The 22,608-nt window shown below is 36.3% G+C and overlaps 1 protein-coding gene across 1 annotated transcript in view; it reads left to right on the forward strand.

The window, feature by feature from the left end:
* Positions 1-22,608, forward strand: part of ADAMTS6 (ADAM metallopeptidase with thrombospondin type 1 motif 6) — a 148,518-nt gene that overhangs the window by 55,367 nt on the left and 70,543 nt on the right. Inside the window, exons 8-10 of the mRNA XM_039567294.1 lie at positions 3,074-3,117; positions 6,612-6,717; positions 19,823-19,969. Coding sequence (XP_039423228.1) covers positions 3,074-3,117; positions 6,612-6,717; positions 19,823-19,969 — 297 coding nt within the window. The remainder of the gene's footprint in view (positions 1-3,073; positions 3,118-6,611; positions 6,718-19,822; positions 19,970-22,608) is intronic.

The raw sequence follows: 22,608 nt of genomic DNA on the forward strand, positions 1-22,608 counted from the left end.
TGAACCATCTTCCCTCCTACCTCTTTTCCATTCCACTTCCCCAGTGTGGTCACATTTCAGGGGCAGTGCACCCACTTTATTTGGAGTTATATGATCTTCTTTTTTGGCTTGGGCAGAGGTTTTTCTTGGCTGTCTCAAAGTGATCTGGCTGCCATCTTATCCTAAGTTATTTACCTCTGTAACTGTGTTCTTTCATTCAGCTTTTGTGTGGTGTCCCTCTTACACCATCTGTCAGTGAATTGAACAAACATTTTTGCAGTTGTCATAATCATGACTGTTGCCATAATCTTTAATAGTTAGTTGAGATAATTGTTGGCTTGAGAATCTACCTTTTGGGTCTCTTTAGCTCCTGAAGCCTTTACTAAGCTCCTGGTGATCAAATTGCACCTTTGTGCTGTTTTTCTGGGTGTGAGCTTTTTGTTTTGTTTGTTTGTGGGTTACCTTTTTTTTTTTCTTTTTTTTCCCATAGCAATTAGACCTATCTAATCTCATGGGCAGTCATGATGATTTGTATTTTCAGTGGTTTCTTGGCTTAAAATTACTATCTGTCAAGTATTGCATCTGTAGTCTTCCACATTTTGGAACCCAACAGGGCTAAATGGATTCCTTGAAGATTCAAAATAAAGTTAAAGGAAGTGATGTCAAAACAAAAAAAAAGACAAGTTAGTCTGATTTAGTTACATCATATAGAGAAACAAATAATGGAAGCAAGCAATTTGGTTCATAAGAATGCCATGAGCGTTCAGACAAATCACAAGCAGAAACCATTCATATGAAAGCAAAAAGATGAAAAAAATGGAGCCGGAAGATGATGTAGCTAAAGTAAATCACTGGACATTGAAAATTTATTGGTTTTTTTTCCTGGTAAACTGGGTCTAGGAGAGTTTATGAATACCCTTGCAGGAAATTAATCATTGTCTATAAAATTTGAATATTTAATGATGGCATATTTAGAACATGTTACTACCCATGTATGTTCTTGCAAAAATAATCAGTGAATTGGAAAATAAAGTTCTCTTTTCCTTAGTTTTATTATCTAATTTAAGTTTCATTATCATCATATTTTCTTAAAAATGCTAGCTTATGTGTAATGAAGAACACACACTTCCCAACAGAAATTGAAGAATACCATGGTCTTTGTTTTTGAAAAATGTAACAGAAACAAGGGACTTAATTCATATCATTCTCTCTTGTCACAGTTCTTTGTGAAACTGAACCTTAGGTGAGGAGTAACTTCAGATTCATAAGTAAGTAAGTTGACTCAGGCCATAAGGCACATTTTCAGCTCTGCTGAAGTCAGTGACAACATTTTTCTTGAGTGGAATTTGCTTTATTATTAAACATCCATTTTATCTAAGGATGTATGCCTGTAATAGTTTTCTCTGTATTACCGTTGGATATTAAAAAGCAGAAGACTAGTACCTCCTGTGTATTTCAGAGACTACTTTGTAAAGACATTCAGTTCTCAACTATGTTCTAAAGAATTTAGTTAGGGTTTTCTCACTAAATAAGACTGAGCCCTGTCCGCTTTCTCTGAGGAACAAATTTTGGTTGAACTTCAATAGGATTATGTTCAGGCACTGTCCTGAACACAGAAATAAGACATTTACTTTCTTAATTATGTAAAAGGCAGGAAATGTTCAGTCAAAATCCTTCTTTTGCTCTGAATCTGTGTAATCTTGAAACTTAGGGACATTTTAATGATTATATTTCAAGAGAAATAAGAATGGTTTTTATGCTGACTTGGTTACCTTCCCCTACTCCAGACAGCAAACGGAAAATTAGTCCGCGTTTGAAGCACCTCAATGAGATTAGTGCACATGAACATTTAAATTCAAAATTATAGCTTAATCCCACAAACTGCTCCACACTCAGTACCCTTTAAAAATCAAAGGAATTCCATGTGGTCACAGCAGTCTGCATGCATAGAGAGTTTACTGGATTTGTTCCAAATTTTAAGCTTTGTTATTTTGTGCATGGATTTGGCTTGCAGACAGACTATAACTCTTTTAGCAGTGAAAGGTATATGTCTTGTGATCAGACTCCTATGTGATAACAGTCCTTACGGTATTTTTAACAGAAAATGTCTGGTGGCCTGAAATTAGTAACTATTTGGGTTTAAAATGAAAGCATAAAGATGGTGTCTTTTCATATTTTTTTCACTTGCCTTTCAAAAGAGTAGAAATTATTCTGAAGCATACTGCAAGGAAATTAGTTTAAATCCTTGGAAATCAATAGCCTTGTGGGAGTGTTCTTTTATCACTAAACATATTATAAGATTGCATATTCAAAATATGAAGGTGTAATTAATGAGTGACTGCTGCATGACCACTGCTATTTTAAAAGCTATGCCACAGAAAACATCTTAATTTCATTGCTAGCTCCAGATATTTATGTATTAACTACACAAAAACTCATTAGCTTATGTATGTGAAGGATTGTATTTACAATGACAAAAATGTTCCTTTAAAGAAATTTCTTAGCTTTTTTCAAAAATGTTTTTCATTTCAGTTTGTTGGCACATATTATTAAGATACACTATAATTATGGAAGGATAATGAGAAGGGTACTACATTGACAGTTCATAAGATGTTTTTTAAAAATGGTGTAACAATTTAAAGTTCAATTTTTAAATTCGAATCAAAGTCTACGTAGTACGACTTACACATAATACTTTTTAGTTGGTAAGTGTTAGACTGTAAGACGCTTCCAATTATGTTGATTCTTGAGTAAAATTTAAGGTTTAAGAATCAGTAGCAGTCTATAGCCATGCTGCTGTAAGTACATAACAGAATGGTGGACTGCTTTATGGAGCTGGTGATTACAAAGATCCACTTTAACCATTTTTTTCTTACTGGCAGGTGTCCCACTGGCCTGAGGCCAGCGGCTGTGAGTGTACTGCAGCTTGTGGTTTACACCAGAGTGTAGAAAATGCCGACACCAGCTGGCTGCACATAATTAAACTGATTGCGGTCTGACAACTTGGACTGTGATACAGATATGTGATAAATATACAAAGTATCTTACAAATGTGATTCACTGACATACTCTATCTACTTTTTTTTCTTAACAGATACGATATCTGCACTTATAAAAACAAGCCTTGTGGAACACTGGGTAAGATTATAAAGAGAAATTTCAGCTTGTGTTTGCTGTTTCCTTACTTTATACTTAGCTATTGATTTTTTGACTGATTAGTTATTTTAAAGTTTGTACTTTCAAAATTTTGTAGTTTTATAAAGCTGAAAAATAAAAGATACTCGAGGTGGATTTTGGCTTTGATACATTGCTGGAAGTTTGAATTATGTCAGCTGGTGCTGTGTATTTCATCTCTGACAGCTGTAGTTCTGATAAAAGCTAGAAGATGACTCAATTTTACTTCTTACAGAACAGAACTTGCTGTTTATTTCCATTTACTGGTCTCCATAATCTAGTTTAAAAAACAGAAGCAAAAATCCTCAGGAAAGTTATAAAAGTACCCCCATAAACCTTACAAAAGAAATGGACTTTGAGGTTTACACTGTTGCTGTGTTGTACACAGTGAGTGCAGCTTCATATTTTTCCTTTCACAGACTTAGGAAAAGATAGCACAGTGAGAGAAAATACAGTAACATTGAAACTACAGTGCTTTGGCAATGGAGAAGTGCACATGGCAACCTTAGATGAGGGACAGAGAGCTATTGTTCTCTCCATATCTAAATATGTCACCAGAAGTTATTTACTACAATAAATAACTATAGGTGACCTATAACTATAGGTTGTTGCCTCCAATGATGCTTTAGTATATAAAGGAAACATTGTTCAAAGACTAATGTAGCACTTGTTTAGATTTTTTTTTTTTCGGTTTGTATCCTTTCATAAGCCTCATTCTTGCACGTGATTAAAGATAAAATTCTAATTCAGCTAGTTCATATTATTAATACTTTTCTCAGTCAGAGTTCATGATTGTATTTCCTTTGTCTTTCCCTGTATTACTGTATGCTTTATAGCCTTAACCCATGTTAATTTTTCTGTAAGTCTCTTGCAAGTCAGTCCAATGCTTTTGGCAGAAGAGTGTAGTTTACATGGGGAAAGGTACCAGAATTTTGCCTGCTATAAATATAAGCAAAATCCAGAACATGCTTTAGTAAAAGGCAAATCATGATGATGAATTTCTAAATGTAATTCATTTTATTTGACATTGGAGGTGACGAAACTGAAGAGACTGTCTATATTGATGTCTTAGAAGTAGCTTTGCAAGCATTAAAAGAAAAAAGGTTGAAAGAGAATACATTAGTGCATGAACTATTTGATATTTTTATATGATGCTTTTAACAGAGATCATTAGTGTACTAGTTCTTACTGTATCAGATCTTGGCATAAAGCCAAATTCTGCTTCACTTGAATGCAGTGTAGCAGAGGATAGATTTGGCAAATATTTTATTAAACAAAAAGTTTAATTAAAAAAAATTAAAAATAAGAGTCACATATGGTATCAGTTCCTACTCACTGTTATAGGAGTCTTGGCAACAAAACCATGGCAATTTTTCTGCAATATAGGCATTGAACTGGAGAGGAGACAAGGCCCTGTAGTCCTCTTTTGCAAGGCATTTCATACGCTTAAGTCACACTGACATCCAGTAACTAAAGTTAATCATATATATAAGGAGTTTGTGAAAAAGGGTCACAGAGAGGTCTCAGAAGGTCAGAAGAAACCTGAATAATTGGTATTCTAGGAAGAGACAGAAGTAAAAGATTTTGTATGGCATAGACATCTGTATCCTGTTTCAGACACCTGAAGCAGGGGACCTTTCATGGAACCTCTTAGAAAAGATAGACCTCAGACATCTTTGCAGTTTTTCTGTGGCTCCAGTGAAGGACAACAGCTTTTGAAATCTGAGCCACTGACTGAGTTCTTAACTTGATCTCTGTCTCTTTCTGCAAGCGTGGTGTGGAATTATGTTACTCTGGTCTTCTAAGTTGCCGAAGCAAGTCCTCAGTTATAAGACATGAAGATGAAGATGACTTTATCATTCAAATATGGTGGACTTTGCAGGGGAACATGATAGTTGTATATCTATATGTATTAACATGTTATCTTCAGAATTTCCTCAGTTGGAGCAGCATAGGTGAACTGTAATTGGTTTTTTTGCAGGTTCCACACTGCAAACTCTCCAGACACACATTGTCACCTTTCGCCCATGTCAATTTGGCTGTCAGTAGTTTTGGTGTGTCCAAACTAGATTTGTTTGGGAGAAAACATGGAACACATACCCCCCAAATGGTCTCTATATGCCTGCAGGAGACCTGAGATCACCCATGGGCTGTGTTCTCATGATACCCCTACAATATTTTTTCCCTTCAGGAAGCTTTGAGCCACATGTGTAGTGACATTCAGCCCACAGGATTCAACTAGTCAAGAATGTCCAAACCAGCATGCAATGATACCCGAAGAGCCTCAACATCAGGGCTTCACTGTGCTGATCCACTCCTATGTCTTGAAATTAATTGCTGATGTGGACACAGCAGGAAGCACTTGTCATATTATGACTTCTTACTGTTAGTCCAAATAGAATAATTTGAAGTCCCTGCTCATATAAGGAGTTTGCTTTCTCTCTTCTCCATCCCCTGTTCCATTCACTTCATCTCTCAACCAAAGTTAAACTTTTTCAATTTTTTTGTTATTATTGTTGGGGTTCTTTGGGTTTGGGTTTTTCTGGTTGTTGTTGGTGGGGGTTTTTTTGGGGGTTTTTTGGGGGTTTTTTTGTTGTTGTTGTTTCTCTGGGTTTTTTTGGTTTGTTTTTTTTTTTGTAGTGTAGGTTAACTGAAGAGGTAACTTCCTTAAAGAAAGGTTTACTTCTTCTTTCAGATAAGAAACTCTAGGGAGAAATACATTAAATAAACCTGATGTTTAAAGCTTTCTCTAGTGGCACTAAATTAAGACTGCAGTATGTTCTGTAATAATCTGTTGCTGAAAAATGTGTAAGATACAGAAGAGTCATAGTCCATAAATGCCAGTGAAAGAAGAAAATTTTTAAAAGCCCTTGTAACACAATAAGGTTTTAATGCCAGAAGATGATGGGTGATAAATGGAAAAGACTTCCGTGGTTAAATGCGTGTTTGTTATTAACATGTCTCCTCTCTCTTCACTGATGCATTCAGTTTTGTTTTTTTAATTTTTTTTAATGTACCATGTGAGGTTTTTCATAGCTAAAAAAGTTGCCTGTATGTTTTTATGAACCCACTAAACTTAAACAGATTTCTTTAGAAAAATAATGTGGATACATTTTGCTTTCTTCAGGCTCAAGAATGTTAAAATAGAAATGCTTTCCTGAATTCCCTCTCCTGGCTCAAGTTACTAGGTGGTCCCAAGTTAACAGAAGTAAAATTTATAAATCTAACCCCTAGTCTAGACATTTTCCAGCACTGACTGCAGTTCAAAAAATATTAATGTCTAGCCGGCAAAGTGAAATTCCCCCCAGTGATTTTGCAAATGACTAGAAAGTTAACCTTTTGCCAACTGCTCCTTCTGTGCATAGAAGTTATTAAAAAGAATCCAGGCATTTATAACTAGGGCTTTTAAGACTGAAACACCTTGGCATGACCCTTTGTGTCTCCTTCTGTTTATTCAGGCTTGGCCTCTGTGGCTGGAATGTGTGAGCCTGAAAGGAGCTGCAGCATTAATGAAGACATTGGCCTAGGTTCAGCTTTTACCATTGCACATGAGATTGGTCACAAGTGAGTGAGTTTAAAATAAGAATACATTTTAATTCATCACCTTTTTAACGTTAGTTAATAATAGACATAATTTTTTTCCTGCACCAGCTCTATTCTGATGTTCCATGTTTCTGTATATGGTATTCATGAGTGGCAATACGTTTTATTTAGTATCTATTACCAGGGCCTTTAAATTTAGAACTGAAGACTCATTGTATACCCTTTGATTTCAGATTCCAGTTAAATCTGTCCTTCTGAGACTTGACTCACAACCTTCCTAATCTGTTTCATATTTTTAAATGTTTGGCTTTGAAAATTTTCTCTCCCCTGTTACTTTTGCTGCCTTTCTTTATGTAAGAGAAGTGGTTAAAAGGTAAATTTTTTTTGCTCTTTTTTATTTTGTCTTTCATATAATTCAAACTCTTATCACTGAAACATTGATTCCATTGTCAGTATTCATATGCTTTAAGTCCTCTTTCACTCAAGCATGATCTATATAAAACAGGCATAGAGCAGTCATAGCATCAGTTGTTACATTTAAAGTATCAGCATATAGTTTTAAAGAGTATGTTGTTTTGACACTGATAAAATCTGAGTATTGTTTGGTCTGGAAATATTTCAGGTCTTCCCTCAAAGGACAGCACTGTTAGTACACTGTGATGACTAAAAAGACTGGGCATCTTCTTTTTATCAAGAGGCTTCCTTCTTTTACATGGCTTGACCAATACAGATATGGATTACATGCTTTTCCACTCATTAGCTGATGAAACTGTCAAAAGTTGCAGTGTAGACTGAAATGAAAGCTAGCGATCTGCTGATCAAAAAAAGTAAACAGTTATTTTTAGCCCACCTCTTACGTGAGATAATCACTGGGCAACTGTGCTCTCATTTATATTATGTATGAAAAAATCTTCACATCTAGTGTAGATGAATTTTAGAATTCAAAAGCAATTATATAAGATCTGAAAAATAACAATTTAAAAATACATGTAATAACTCCCTTGACCTACTTTCCTTCCTTCCTTCCTGCCTACCTGCCTTCCTGCCTGCCTGCCTTCCTGCCTTCCTGCCTTTCTGCCCTGCCTTCCTGCCTTTCCACTGTTGAGGAAAGAGCTCCTCCAATCACTAAATATTAATAGTTCTAAAATTCCTGTAAATAATGTCTTGTATTGTATCTCGTCCAAACCCCTGCCAAGGCAGGGTCACTCAGAGCAGGTGACACAGGAACCTGTCCAGCTGGGTTTTGAATGTTTCAAGAGAGGGAGACTCCATGACCTCCCGGGGCAACCTGGTCCAGTGCTGTGCCACCTTCAATGCAAAGAAGTTCTTCCTCATCTTGAGTGGAACTTCTTGTGTTTTAGTTTTTGTCTGTTGCTCCTTGTCCTGTTTCTGGGCACCACCGGAAAGAGTTTGGCACCATCCTCTTGGCACCTGCCTCTGAGATATTTGTATGTGTTTTATACATGTTATTCCAGAGATACACAAAATTAATTTAATATGTGCCACTATTTTATCAGGCAAATATGGAATGATGACCAGAATTTATTTGATGAGCTTAGACTGGTTAGAATCTGGAAAAACCCATATAGTGATAGTGTATATCCTGTGATCATAGGAGCGTTTTTACCATCGATCTTTGTATGTTTGATATCTTTTGGATTCTTATTACATAAGATCCTTTAAAATTCTGAAATCTCAGCTCTTTGAGGCTTTCAGCTAATTCTATAGAGGACATGATATGTCAGATTCTGGTTTTATAAGAAGAGGTAATCATATTCTTTAGCTGTTATACAATGCACAGTTATTAAAGAAAGTTACACTACAAGCTTGGTTTTAAGAATTAGCATACCATATAGATACCATCAGTATAACCTGGGAAGAATACGTGACCAAAAAATCTTCAAAATCTATGTTTTGTGGTAGTCACACATCACCTGTCATTCTACCCACGCTGTGACTGAATGCCCCTACAACTATGTTAAAGTTGTTCTTCCTCTCAACCTCCTAGTTTCCAGTACCTGCTAGAAGGTACTGGAGTAAATATGCGAGTAAAATAATTGTTTCTGAGAGCCTTGTAAACATTTTTCTTTGGCTGTACCTCTTTTCAGACTTGGAATAGGAAACTGACTTCATTGTTAGGTGAAAAATAGAAGCATTTAATTAAGGGACGTGCCTACACTGAATATGTAATATGCAACATAAAAGCACTAGATTACACAGAATCACAGAATGGATCAGATTGGGAGGGACCACCGTGGATCATCTGGTCCAATCTCCCTGCTCAAGCAGGGTCATTGTAGAGTACATAGCACAGGTTGTATCCAGATCGTTCTTTAGTATCTCCAGTGGGGGAGACTTCACAACCTCTCTGGGCAACCTGTTCCAGTGCATGGTTACCTGCGCAGTATTCTTCCTTATGTTCAGGTGGAACTCCTGTGCATCAGTTTCTGTCCTATTCCTTAGCATCTCTGAGAAGAGCCTGGCTTCATCTTCTTGGTACCTCCCCTTCAGATACATATAGACACTGATGAGGTCTCCTCTCAGTCATCTCCTCTTGAGGCTGAATGGGCCCAACTCCCTCTCAGCCTTTCCTCATAAGAGAGATACTCCAGACCCCTAACTATCTTCACACCCCTCCACTGGACCTGCTCCAGGAGCTCCATGTCTCTCTTGTCCTGAGGAGCCCAGAACTGGACACAGCTCTCCAGGTGAGGCCTCACCAGAGCTGAGTACAGGGGCAGGATGTCCTTCCTAATGCCCCCCAGGATACCATTGGCCTCCTTGGCCACCAGGACACTCTGCTGGCTCATGGACAGCTTGGTGTCCACCAGGACCCGCAGGTCCTTCGCTGCAGAGCTGCCCCCCAGCAGGTCAGCCCCAGCCTGTGCTGGTGCCTGGGCTTGTTCCTCCCCAGGTGCAGGACCTGGCATTTGCCTTTGCTGAATTTCAGAGGGTTCTTCTCTGCCCATCTCTCCAACCTGTCAAGGTCCTTCTGAAGGGCTGCACAGCACTCCGGGGCATCAGCCACTGCTCCCAGCTTTATGTCCTCAGTGAATGTGCTGAGCAGGCATCTGCCCCTTCATCCAAGTGATTGATGAATATACACATAAAAATGTACAAGTGATGAGGAACAGAAGCAAAAAGAAATTAAAAAAAAACCCTATAAATATTTAACAGAAAGTATGACTGAATATTATAATCACAAACAGACTATTAATCTCTTAGGTTTTCAAGGAGAAATGCTTTTCTGGATAGCATTCTAGTTAGATAAGAATGTGAGAATTTCACTTTGAAAGATCATGTTTTTATTAATTGTACAGTTGCTATGGAATACTGAGTTTTAAAAACCTTTGAGCTGAGGATCAAAATTCTTTTGTGATTAAGAGAGAACAATTATGATAATACATATTCTTGATAGATTATCCACAGTTTCTCCAGAATTAGATTTATAGGCTTCCCTGATGGGAATATGGCTCAACCTGTTATTAATACTTTACTGAATTATAGAGTGATGAGAAGTCATTAGATCCTTCAGTCTGAATTTCTGTATATCATAGTGTCATAAATTTCACTCCTTTAACCTTGTATTCATCCAACTTAGTTCCATTTGGTTGAAAAATACTATCCAGGAAGTACTTCTTTAAAACTTAAAAGGACTGGTAGTCTGAGTGTGATTGTAACACACTCTGTTAAATATTTTATTAAATATTTCTGTTAAATATTTTCATTTTTTAAAAAAGTTTTTTTTTGGCTTCCATTCCTTACCACTTGTAGTGTTTATATGTGTATAACCTAGTTTTGGTGCTGTCCAGCTGTGTGCAGTTCAGACTCATAACCAGCTGTTTCTATTGTAGATGGTCATACACAGTGGTTGTTTCTTTCTTGAGTGCATAAACAATGGAGAAACTAACATTTTATGATTGTTTCTCCCTAGCCATGGTTCAAAGAACAGCCTTGTATTACTCTTAGTACTTCTGTGAATTAGATACATTTCAGAGTTGGGTCTTTAGACTTCCACATAGGTTCTCTAGAAAACTAACTTCTGATGCTTGACATGCAGAATGTCTGCTTTCCTACCATTATATTTTTCACACCAAAAATGCTTAAGATTTCTGGTAAACAAATATCACAAACTGATTTCTTGTACCAAGAGTGAGAATTGAGCGTGTATCCCCTAAATTGTCAAGCAAAGTTTGACTTTTTCTTCTTGGTGAAAAGAGGAACTCTTTGCAGGCCTGATCTCGCTTTTATCTCAGACAAGTTAAATGATGTAAGATCCAGTCCCATTTTCCGTTTCCCTGTCAGCTGAGTTAGGTGGCTTTCTGCTCTATGCTTTTATATTTGGATACATTCTAAAATGTCTAGCATGTCCTGTGCATGCTGTATAGCATACTTAGTTGAACTGGTAAGGAATTCCAGATTTCACTTGAAGAGGTATATTGGTAAAAGAAAGGCATTTTGCCATTCATTGTTGCAGTCCTCTGGAGGAGTTAGCTGTGATTTGAAAAGTGAAAAACAAAGTGAAAAAGAATAAATACAATAAAAGTGGGTAAACAAAGGAAATGTCAAAACATGAGGGTGGTGGACTAGGCTTAGGGCAGAAAGTTGCCTGTAGAACTTAGAGTAAGAATAACAGACAAGCATTGAGGGCTGTATGAAAGGAGCTGGTAGACAGGACTGGTCGCTAAAATAGTTTCTGAAAAGTCAGAATTGTCTTGACTTATAGATGATGTAATGAATTTAAATTGGACAGTTTGACAGTCATATCTTGATAAAAAAAGATGTAAGAAATAATAAAAACATAGCTTATAGTCCAACTGATTAAATTGTCTTCAAGATGAAGAACAGCGATAGTTTCAAGCATGTGTTTAGTTCTAAATTAGTTCATATAGCTAGGTCTGCAGTTCTAGCACTTTTTAAAGTCTCTTTTCAGCCTGTATGCAAAGTGAAAAATATTATAAGTACCTCTCCTTCTATATGAGAAGGATAGTCTTCAGTGCTGGAGTAAAACTTGTAATCTGGTGGTACTTACGGAAGATGCTTGTCTTTACCTCATTCTTCAATGACCAGTGAGCTTTATGTTTGATCAGTGCACTGGGTTTGCATGGTCAGGTTTTAGTAGCAGGCAGGCTACAGGGGTGTCTTTTGTGGGAAGCTGCCAGAAGCTTCCTCCATGTCCCATAGAGCCGATGCTAGGAGGCTCCAAGATAGACCCACCAAGGCTGGGCCCATCAGTGAAAGTGGTAGGGCTTCTGGGATAACACATTTTAGAAAGGGGGTAGAAAAGTTGCTGCAAAGCAACAGCCAGAAAAGATGAGTGAGAATAGGTGAGGTAAACAACTCTGCAGACACCAAGGTCAATGAGAAGGCACTGGAGCTGAGGTTTCCCTGCAGCCTGTGGTGCAGACCATGGTGAGGCAGCTGTGCCCCTGCAGCCCATGGAGGAACACAGGGAAGCAGAGATCCGCCTGAAGTCCATGGAGGACACCGTGTTGGAGCAGGTGGATGCCTGAGAGGAGGCTGTGACCCTGTGGGAGGCCTATGCTGGAGCAGGCCCCTGGTAGGACCTGTGGCCCTGTGCAAAGAGGAGCCCATGCTGGAGCAGTTTTCCTGGAAGAATCCCATGGGGGACCCACACAGGAGCAGGCTGTGTCTGAAGGACTGCACTCCATGGAAGGGGCCCACACTGGAGCAGTTCGTGAGGGACCGCGGCCCATGGGAAGGACCCATGTTGAAGAATTTAATGGAGAACCGGCTCCAGTGGGTGGGTGGGAGGGACTGCATTATGGAGAAGGAAAGAGTGTGAGGCAGAAGGAACAGCAGTGATGTGTAACTGACAGTAACCATCATTTTCCATTAAGGAGTAAATCTGAGCCTGGGAAAATGGGGTGAATGGGGGTAAAGTTGTTTTAAGATTGGGTTTTTATTTCTCATTCTCCTACTCTGATTTGATTCGGAATAAAATTAAGCTAATTTCAGAAAGTTGAATCTATTTTGCCCATGATGGTAATTGGTGAGTGGTCTCTTCCTGTCCCTATATCAACCCGCAAACCTTTCCTCAAATTTTCAGCTGAGGACAAGAGGGGTGGGCACCTGGCATCCAGCCAGGGTCAACTCACCACAATCAGTCAAACCTCAGCTGCAGCAGAGGACCTGAGTTTTAGTGGGATGTTTTCTAGAAGAAGTGCGTGTCAAGAAATGTATTTGGTGTACAACTACAAAGAAAATATTCCAGTCTGAGGTAATAGAGACACATATACCAAACTTCACAATAGCTTTTTTAAAACTAATTAAAACACAGCTAGGATGGATTGTACTAACATCACCTCCTGTCAGCTCTCCAGCTGATGCAATTTTAATTGTTTTGTCTCTGACAATGATGTCTTCCATCTTTAACTATAGCAGACTGTCTCAAATCTACAGTGTAGGAACACCTCAACAGCAAACAGAACACATTAAGCTTTTTCCTGCTAGATGTCTAGGAGTGATGGAGTTCAAATGGCTTGAATTTTAGGGACAGTTTAAGTAAGTTTTTTAGTTTAAAAACCGCAAACCAAACCAAAACGAAACCCAGAAAAAACAAAATGAAAAAAAACGAAAAGAAACCAAACCAAAACAACCAAAGAAGCAAAAAACCGAATAAAACAAAACCAACAAAAACCTTAACCAAAATGTGTCCACAAGCCACATAAGACCATATAATTATTTTCTAACTCTCTCACCCCCCACCCTCCATCCCCTGCCTTGATCTTTTTTGCTAAAGGAATGTTATTTTATGCTTGCTTTTATAATATTGCAAGTTTTTAAAAGTTTTCTCTGGGACTTCAGTTTTAATGACATGCATATAGAATGAAATATCATAAACATAAGGCAAAACCTCCCAATTATGTGACACGTTTATATTTAAAATCTGAAAAAAGTCTGTCTCTACATACCTTTGAAATATTATTTGAAGTTTAGAATTTGCAATACTAAAATAGTTTTTCTAACAAGCAATTTTATCAAGGAAAATGGATGTAGTAACACTTCACAAGTCTTAAAAAAAGTGCAAGAGAATAAATGGGGGTGAAGTGGAAGGTTATCATAACCTTCAGGGCATCTTGAATTTCCAAAGGAAATCTGAACTCAGAAGTTTGCTTCCTGATTGGAGCCAATACTTTCCACTTTGGCCTGCAGTGTAGATACCTGATGCATTTGCACTATTGGCTTTGTGTAGTACACAAGCCTTACTTGATGGTATTATTGTGCCATGAAGGCTGGATAGCTGTGGCAGTGTAATCCAGGAGAAGTTTGTGCTCTGCTTTTTTGTAATAGTCCCGTAGAACTCTGTCATTTCCCCATGAGAAAGTTCAGGTTTCTGAATAAACTGCATTGGTTTTTAGTAAATTAGAAATTGCTGTGCTTTTAAGAGCCTCATATGTTATTTAATACTAAATGATGCTCATATATAAAAATTCTACTTGATGGGGTGTTTTGTCATCATCCAGGACTGAGAGGAGAACAGTATTTAGGAAGTAAATAGGAAAAATTATGATAGAAGTGTGCTAAAATTATGTTGAATTTCATAGCAGATATGCTTTTTATAAATCTCCTATTATTGAATTAGTTTGTTTCCCAAGTTTTCAAGGACCTAATGTGTTTGACCAAAGTTAAAGTTTAAAATTTTGCATTACTTCAAAATAAAACATTAAGGATATTCCAAACTGCAGAATGATCTCCAAATGCAGGAAATCAGCAGTTAAGGTTAAAAATCCGTGTTAAGATATGAAAATAGAAAGTGAAGTAACTAATTAACCTTGATTCCTCCCTTGAGGAATATGTAGTGTTAGGTAGTTTCAATAAATGCTATCAATGTTTGGAATCCTAAATTAAAATAAATTGATTTTTCAATACTTTTTGATTATTTATCCCTTCATTTGTAATGTCATTTAGGGGCAAATTTTAATTTTCATGCTGTTATGTAGCTATAACCAATACTTTTGTACCATTGACTAAAAATATATGGAGGACTACATAGAAAGAGGAGAATTTTCTGTTAAGAGATGTATGGGGAAAATATTTATAAAAGTAAAGAAAAACTGCTTACCTTTGTTACTGAGAAAACATAAAATCTGATGATTGTAAGGTCTCCAAAATTTACCATAATCTCGTAACAACTGGAAAATATTTCACTCCTAGTAGACATGAGAGTAATTAATAAAATTACCATGACCATGTATGTCCACATAGAAATTGTGCTTTGTTCTGTGTAGCTCATAGCTCTGATATTGTAGGCAAAAAAATTTCTATTATTGTTTAATAGCAGTTTATGTTCATATTCACTCACTTTTTGTTGAACAAAATAATGTTGAACGTGGTTCTCCCCTTGTGTATTTTCTACTGACACTAAGAAAAGGCGTATTTAAAGCCATGCCTGTGTTTACAGATGTAGGGAAGCTGACATTTCTAATTTTTCAATGTAGGCCCTAAATAGACATTCTAAGCTATATGAAATACATATATAGATATTTAAATTACACATTTTAAACTATGAGAATAAATACAATACACTGGCAAAATTACTTAATACAAATTTTATGAAAATTTTTGCATCTAATGTAATAAACTCAGTTTCTCCAAGCAAATTATTATTTGCTATTTCAGTCTTCTGTCAAATACAAGAATACTTTTTCAAGCATGCCTACACTCTGGTCGAGATTTACTTTTAGAAAGTTTTAAAGTATTCTTCACTGCTGCACTTTATGACCCTTCCCTACCCTTTATTTCACTCTCCATAAATGTTAGATCAGTGTGTCTAACATGCTGAGACACTGGAGGAATACTTGCAGTGTACCTAGGTCAAGATAATTACTTGAAAATGGCCCATTTCACTCTTAGCATGTGTGTTTATCTCCTAGTACAGATAATTAATATCATAAAACCTCTTAAGGTGTAAGTTTCTTTACTTTGTTTTAGAAAGATAGGGTGTCAATTCTTTATTCTGAGCATATGTCATCTTTGCAGCTGTGAATCAGCTTCAGATAATGAACAAGAAGATCCAGTGCTTGACTTTACGGTATTTCTCTTGCTTGTGTTCCTGTAACTTTGTTTCCTCACCTGTCTCACAATTCTGTCTCTGGCATACTTCTTCCTAAGGCTGTTAAACAAGTGGCGGAACAACATAAAAGACACTGCTTTAAAAAAAACTGGGTCAAATTCAGGTAACTCATGAATTGGTAAGAAACAAAAAAATTAACATGAAATAAATTAACTCTATTGTATTTAAAGAAATTAAACATTAGCAATTTGTGCTTTTCTGAATGCTCCAAACCCTAAGAAAGCTAGGGAAGGTTTTGATATGCAGATAATTAGTACTTCAGTCAAATAGCAGAGATAATTGGTTGAGAAATGGCATTTCACCAGAGTACCACTTTTAAAGGTAACTTCAGTGCTAATAAAGTACATGGTAACAAAGTAAATCTCAGCACAGATTATGGAGATGCATTGGTATGGATCTATTTTCTCTGAATCTTAAGTATCTGGATAGTAAATAAGAATGGAAGCGTTCTGGCTGTCTCACAAGAATAACTGCTGTAATTTCATATGTATCAGCAGTAAGTGTTTTGGCAGCCATAACCATCATGGTTTAGAACCATCAAATGTATCAGTAACCAAATGGAAATGTAGGGACCTGCAATGTTGGGTTTTTTTTGCAAGATAAAGGAAGGCTAGACAAGAAGTTTACATTCACATCCTTCCCTCTGCTTATACTCCAGGGTCTCTCCTTATCTATTGCTGTTTTATTCAGTGCAGCTGACACTAGTTATCTCCCCTGTGATTTTTGAGGTTGGATCTTAAGTAGGATGTGTATTACAAATAACTTCCTCAGATAATTTTTTCAGATATAAGGAAAAACAGATTGCCAAAAGGAAAAAAATCTGTTCAGTTACAGATGTTAGTAAGCGAAACAGGCAGTGAGCACTACTAGGATGTGCTGCCTTAGAATTTTTTAAGAAGTATACAAACTAGAAATAATTTGCAGGAGAGTTTCAATTATAGTTTTAAGGTTCTTAGTGTTTCTACTTTGCACAGTTCTTAAATGTAAGGTAAGTGCTCTCTTGGGAAATGAGGAGCCATAATGCTTGAAAACACAAGAGCTGCTGGGTTAAACATTCTTCCTTGAGATTTTAGGTGGAAAGATAACTTCACATAATAACTTCTGTATCACCTGAGGAGACTTCAGTCTCTGCTCATTCATCTGGCTGTTCTTGTAAAGACAAAATTATACTGGTAGTTTTGGACAGGCTTTTTAAGCCAGTGAAAGGAATACAGTCCGTGTATGTTTAATGAGTTTGAAAAAGGTAGGCAAATTATAACAGTGGCTCCACAAAGAATATTTTATGTTCCTTACTTTCTTCTCTACCTTTCCATGCCAATCCAATTGCAAACATGCTTTTGTAAAGACCTAGTTTTAATGTAATGATGGTCAAATATGACCGGCATGTTCTGATGGAAATAAAACTGGCAGTTTGGTCAGAAATGTGTTTCCATCTGCAGTCCTGCCCATAGGAGTGCAAATTACTGGACTGTAATGGCATGCTGCCACAACCATCTTTGGAAATGATGACAGTAATTGTAAAACCCCTCTGCAAACACCAGAAAAAGTTACCTGCACCTCATGATCACTTTCCTCCTAAATTCAGAAGCAAGGGCAAGTAGAAAAGCCTTCTTGGAAAGGAATAGATGATGTCGGTGAATGAATATTTATAAAAAATGAGTATACCATTGGCTCATGGAAAGGCATTGATTGAGTTCCCATGTGCATCAGAAATTATGGCTTCCATTCACAGACATGCTTTTTATCAGACATATCACTGCTACTGCCGCCAACATCATCTGTGAGAGCTGATGGAAGGAAAGTTATTAAACTATGAAGTTTGTTCTTTTAATCATATGCCCAAAAGATAAAAAATTTCAGTTCCCAGAGAGTTGAAATCAGTAAGATTTTTAGAAAATGGAATACACTAATTAGAGATAAAATGAATGTAAGAATCATCCAACTCATTTCTATAAACAAGTAATTTATGGGGATTATTTAAAAAGAAGGTTTTCTGTTTTCAGAAATGGTACAGAGACAATTCAAAAAGGAGTATTACTGTTTGAAGTACCTCAAATTCTAGGAGATTATTGCCATTGATAATACGTAAATAAAGCACATTTTTCATTGTTAAATTCTGGTTCAGTTTGTTGCACAAGACATCTAAGTTCTTTCCTCTCCTAATATGGACAGGTATCTGATAAGATCATAAGAATTAACACTGGTCTGAAAGTTTCATTGCGTTACGTACATTGCTCAGATAAGTTAATTAAAGCTGTATTTTTTATATGCGAGGGACATTCTTTATTTGATTATATAACAGTCTAAGCTGTCAGACCTTTCCAGTGTATAATACAGTATACAGCATTCTGCATTTGTGAGAGATCAAAAACAGCCAGATACAGGCAGGCATTGCTGCAGAATAGGTATTCCATAGGGAGACATCCCATAGGCAAGGAAGCCGTGCTTTTTTGTTGATTAAGTCCTTCCTGGTATTGTAGGAAACATCCATCATTCACAGATGTTCTTTTTTTTTTTTGGAAGGAATGGTACCAACACCTTCCACTTGTAAGTTATTATGATCATCTGAAGAGGTGAAGTAGTACTCAGTGTATTGAAGCTCGGGGTAACATTAAACTCTTGGGGTTTTATACCACATTCTGGAGCAATGTGTTTAGATTAATATAACTCAACTGCCTCAGCTTTCAGTAAAGGAAGTGGCATGAACTGGTATGAAGTGGTATTGTCAGCTGATAAATGGTCAGTTTCTTATGTACTACCATAGTACATTTGTATGTTCTTGCAGTCAGTCCTAAATACTACAGAAAATCAAAACTGAGTGCCTCAACACATTTGTGTTCCTGAATGATGAGTAAGAAATCAGAGAGCCTTTTAGCATACAGAAGACTCCAAAGACAGACCTCTTTGCATGATTCTGGAAGTTCAGAGTCTCAGTTTTGGCATTGTTTTAATCACTTCTCTGTCTCGTAAGTTCCTGTGTCTCTTACTGTCTGCCCCTCTGATTTCCTAAGCCTTGTACCCTATTTGAGAAGGAGTAAATTTGACCAAAGCTTAATATTTAAAAAAATAAGAAATGAGGGAACAAATTTTTTCCCCCAAGTGATTAATGGAAATTAATCAAAGACTAAGAGAGTGGAGTTTTAGAAATGTGTATACTATTGAGAACTATATGTGTATACTATTGAGGTGCCTCATTTATGTCACGTCCATAAAGTACACATTGTTGATTGTCCTAAACAAAGACAGTCTGCAATGAAAGTCTGTTCAAATAGATGGCCTGTGAAATTCTAGTTTTAATTTAATGGTTATGCTGATGATCTGTAGTTCAAGGGGTTTTTAAGACATAAGGATTCTTTAACCATATTTTTTTATGAGGGTCATATCATCTTTCTTGAAAGTTAATTTCTTGCCTGAAAACCTCATCTGTCCAAGTTCCATGCAGAGGTTTCTTATCACATTTTCTATTTTTAATTGTCTTCATTTTGACATTCTTTGACAAAGCAAAGCTCTAATAGAAGGGCTCCAAGTCCTTCTGTGAGTAGATACAGAGGGGAAGTGTGAGTACAGGATGGCCCTAGGAATTGCAAACCCCATGTTTGACTTGAATTATCCTTGTTTTCAGTGTGCCTATATATACTGTATTGTTACAGCAACAGCGCCTATTTGTCCTTTTTTACTAATCCAAGAGTCCGAGCTAAAATAAATATTCCATATCCAGGTACCATACCAAATAAAGGCTTCAGTGCTCTGTATTCGTCTTGCAAGGATACTGTTATGTTTTCTTTAAAAGATTTAGAAAACAAATAAAATACTTCCAAAAATCCATAGGAGGAAACATGGTTATGTAATTGTGCCATATTCTGAGATCTGAATAAACTAAACAGAACTTAACTGACTGTACACTTAGGAGCTCTCCTGCACTGTGTTGTTTTGGGTCCAACATGATTGCTGTAAAGGTGACATTATGTTTTAAGAGATATATGATGCCATAAAAGAGTAATGGGCTCTTTCTCCTTCTCTTTTGAGCAGTTTTGGTATGAATCATGATGGAATTGGAAATTCCTGTGGGACCAAAGGTCATGAAGCAGCAAAGCTAATGGCAGCTCATATTACAGCAAACACCAATCCTTTCTCTTGGTCGGCCTGCAGTCGGGATTACATCACCAGCTTTTTAGAGTAAGTAATCTCTCATGAAAAATGAGTTTTCAAAAAATTGACACCTTTTGGGATCAATTGTAGAAATAGAGTGATCTGTTCTGATGGTTTACATTTTTATATTGAGTAGACAGAAATATAGTGAGTCACTTAAGACCTTTTTTCTGTAGAGCATTGTTTCTATGTAACGGCAAAAGCTTCTTTTGCTCCATTCCCAGTTCTCTACTGTTTTTAATCTATTCAAAAATTCTGAAATGCTGATCATACCTCATTACTTCATTAATCTAAGAGTGAGAACTAGAGAAGGGCAGAATTTGTCTATGGATCATGTTTTGCATGCATGCGTAATGTGAGGGAATCTAATAAAGGGAAGAAGGCTATAGCTCTGTTCCTTTTACATTTCATTCGTCAGATGTTTTTTATGCAGTCTTGTGGGTTTTTACCTATCAATGTTCTTTGGTACCATTGGTGAGAATATAAAGATTATAGAAGAGGATGGCATAGATCTTTCTATTAATACCTTAAAATTCTGATAACCTCTACTTCTGTGGTGATTTTTATCCAGAAGTAGATTGCTACCTGAAATTTCACTGTGAAAAAATTCAGTCGAAATATGTTATTCACAAAAATGTACTCATATCAATATATTCACTGGTATAGATGATTCATAATGACGCTTTGTATGTGTTTTAAATTTTGAAGACAAGTACATATAACCATGAGTTCACCAATAACAGATTCATAACAGATTTTTTAGATGCTGAAAGAATGGCTTTATTGGAGGAAAACAACATTTAGTTGGCAGGTTCAGTGTCATTAGTGCAGTCATTCCCTTAGGAAACACAGGTTGTTCAGTAACTCAGACACTTACTGTACTTTAAGGGAGGGACTTAAACCAGTCAAGTGTTTAACTGTCAGGCTACCAAGAACAAAATTAGCATCTCCTCCTCTTTCAGGGATCTAAATTCAGAATAAGATGCTGTCTTCTGTATCTTGTCTGAAGGGACTCATCCAGACCAAAACCTTTAGGTTGATTCAAATGTAGCTTCCCACAGGATGTAGAGAATCACTGACTTGGGCTGATGAGGTGCTTGAGCTTCCTATAGAGTCAGTGGACAGAGACAGACATTTAATGTTGTTGCTATTCAGAGGAAGAAAACTTGTCATCAGTTACTGTAATAGGTGGTAATAGGCATTTTGTATCAGACCACTGAACTGTGCACCCACACAGTTTTATGTACTGGTGTATTTAAGATTAATATCTAAAATAAAGCAATAAATGTATAAATCATCCTTACCATATATGTGTGATACAGGTTTCTCACAATATAATTTCATTTGCTAAGTAGATATATATATATAGGTATATATATATATATGTATTTATTTAACACTAGCATTATTTAAAAATATATACATAGTTATTTTGTTTTATAATTACCAGTTATTTATTTTCATTCAATGCTGTTCCCATTAGTAGTCTTTCTAGTATGTCATTGCAGCCTGGTTTTGACCATGAAAAAGATTAATGTTTTCATATCTCTTCTAAGATCATTTCACAGCTTTGTAGTCCTGACTGCAGGCTTACATAAGTTCAGGTAGTATTTGGGAGCTTGTTCTTCTTGTTACACTTCTGCAGTTCTCTGTCTTATTTACTTCTATTTGTTGCTCTTCTCCAAAAGACTGCATTTTGGTCCCATAATTGTCCTGACAATAAGTTGTCTGTTGACGAGGACATAATTCAGCATAAAGTGAAGAAGTTATTTCTTATTTATGGATTTTTGGGAAAGGAACATGATAAAATTCTGTGGCTTGTGTTGTTATGCAAATATAATAGAGCTGGACATTTGTTTATAATGTTCCTGCACAGTTTCAAATTTTAGCCTGATGTATGCAGTGGTCTTTCAAATTTTTACTGCCAGTTAAAAACATTTTTATCTTGAGCCTTTTTACATCATGGTTTTTCAATTGATTTATTTTATTATTTACTTTTAGCATCTCCATTATTCTTTTCCATTCCATAGGTTTGATTTATGGTTAAGTTTAATTTTGTAGTATATGGGATGGCAGTGAAATTGCACTTACATCAACATAAATCCAGAAGTATTCTGTTGAATCTATTCCCACAGTTCTAATCTCCTCAGGTTTTTTAAGATACTTCTCTATCATTGCCAGTGTTTGCAACTCTACTCAAATTACTACCATCTATGAATTAAAAAAAAAAAATTACTGAAGATACTAAGTGATATCTGAGCTAGAGTAAAACAAAAGTCTATGCATAGAAGATTCAATAATGAATTATTTTTTATAATACTTTAGCTGTATTTTTGTAACCTGGAATGGAAATGTTATTTTTTTTCAAAGCCACCTTGGACACACATTATTTTACACATTGCAATTTTTATAGATTTTCGAGTTTTATAGAATACTGTGTTAAATACTGTTCTAAGAGTCAAATATAACTTTTCTTTCATCTAGTAGTTCTGGAATCTGTTTTTAAAAATGTCAGATTTCTCAAACATGATCTGTTCATTATAGATCTATGCTTATTGTCTGTGGATCTAATATCAATTAATTGATAATTTTTTTCTTAAAATATTTGATTTATTATTTCATAAGGTAGAGTAGTCTGTAAAACTGTAGTTTGTTTCTCCAGTTTC

The sequence above is a fragment of the Corvus cornix genome, chromosome Z (assembly GCF_000738735.6).
Source record: "Corvus cornix cornix isolate S_Up_H32 chromosome Z, ASM73873v5, whole genome shotgun sequence".
Taxonomy (NCBI): Eukaryota; Metazoa; Chordata; class Aves; order Passeriformes; family Corvidae; genus Corvus; species Corvus cornix.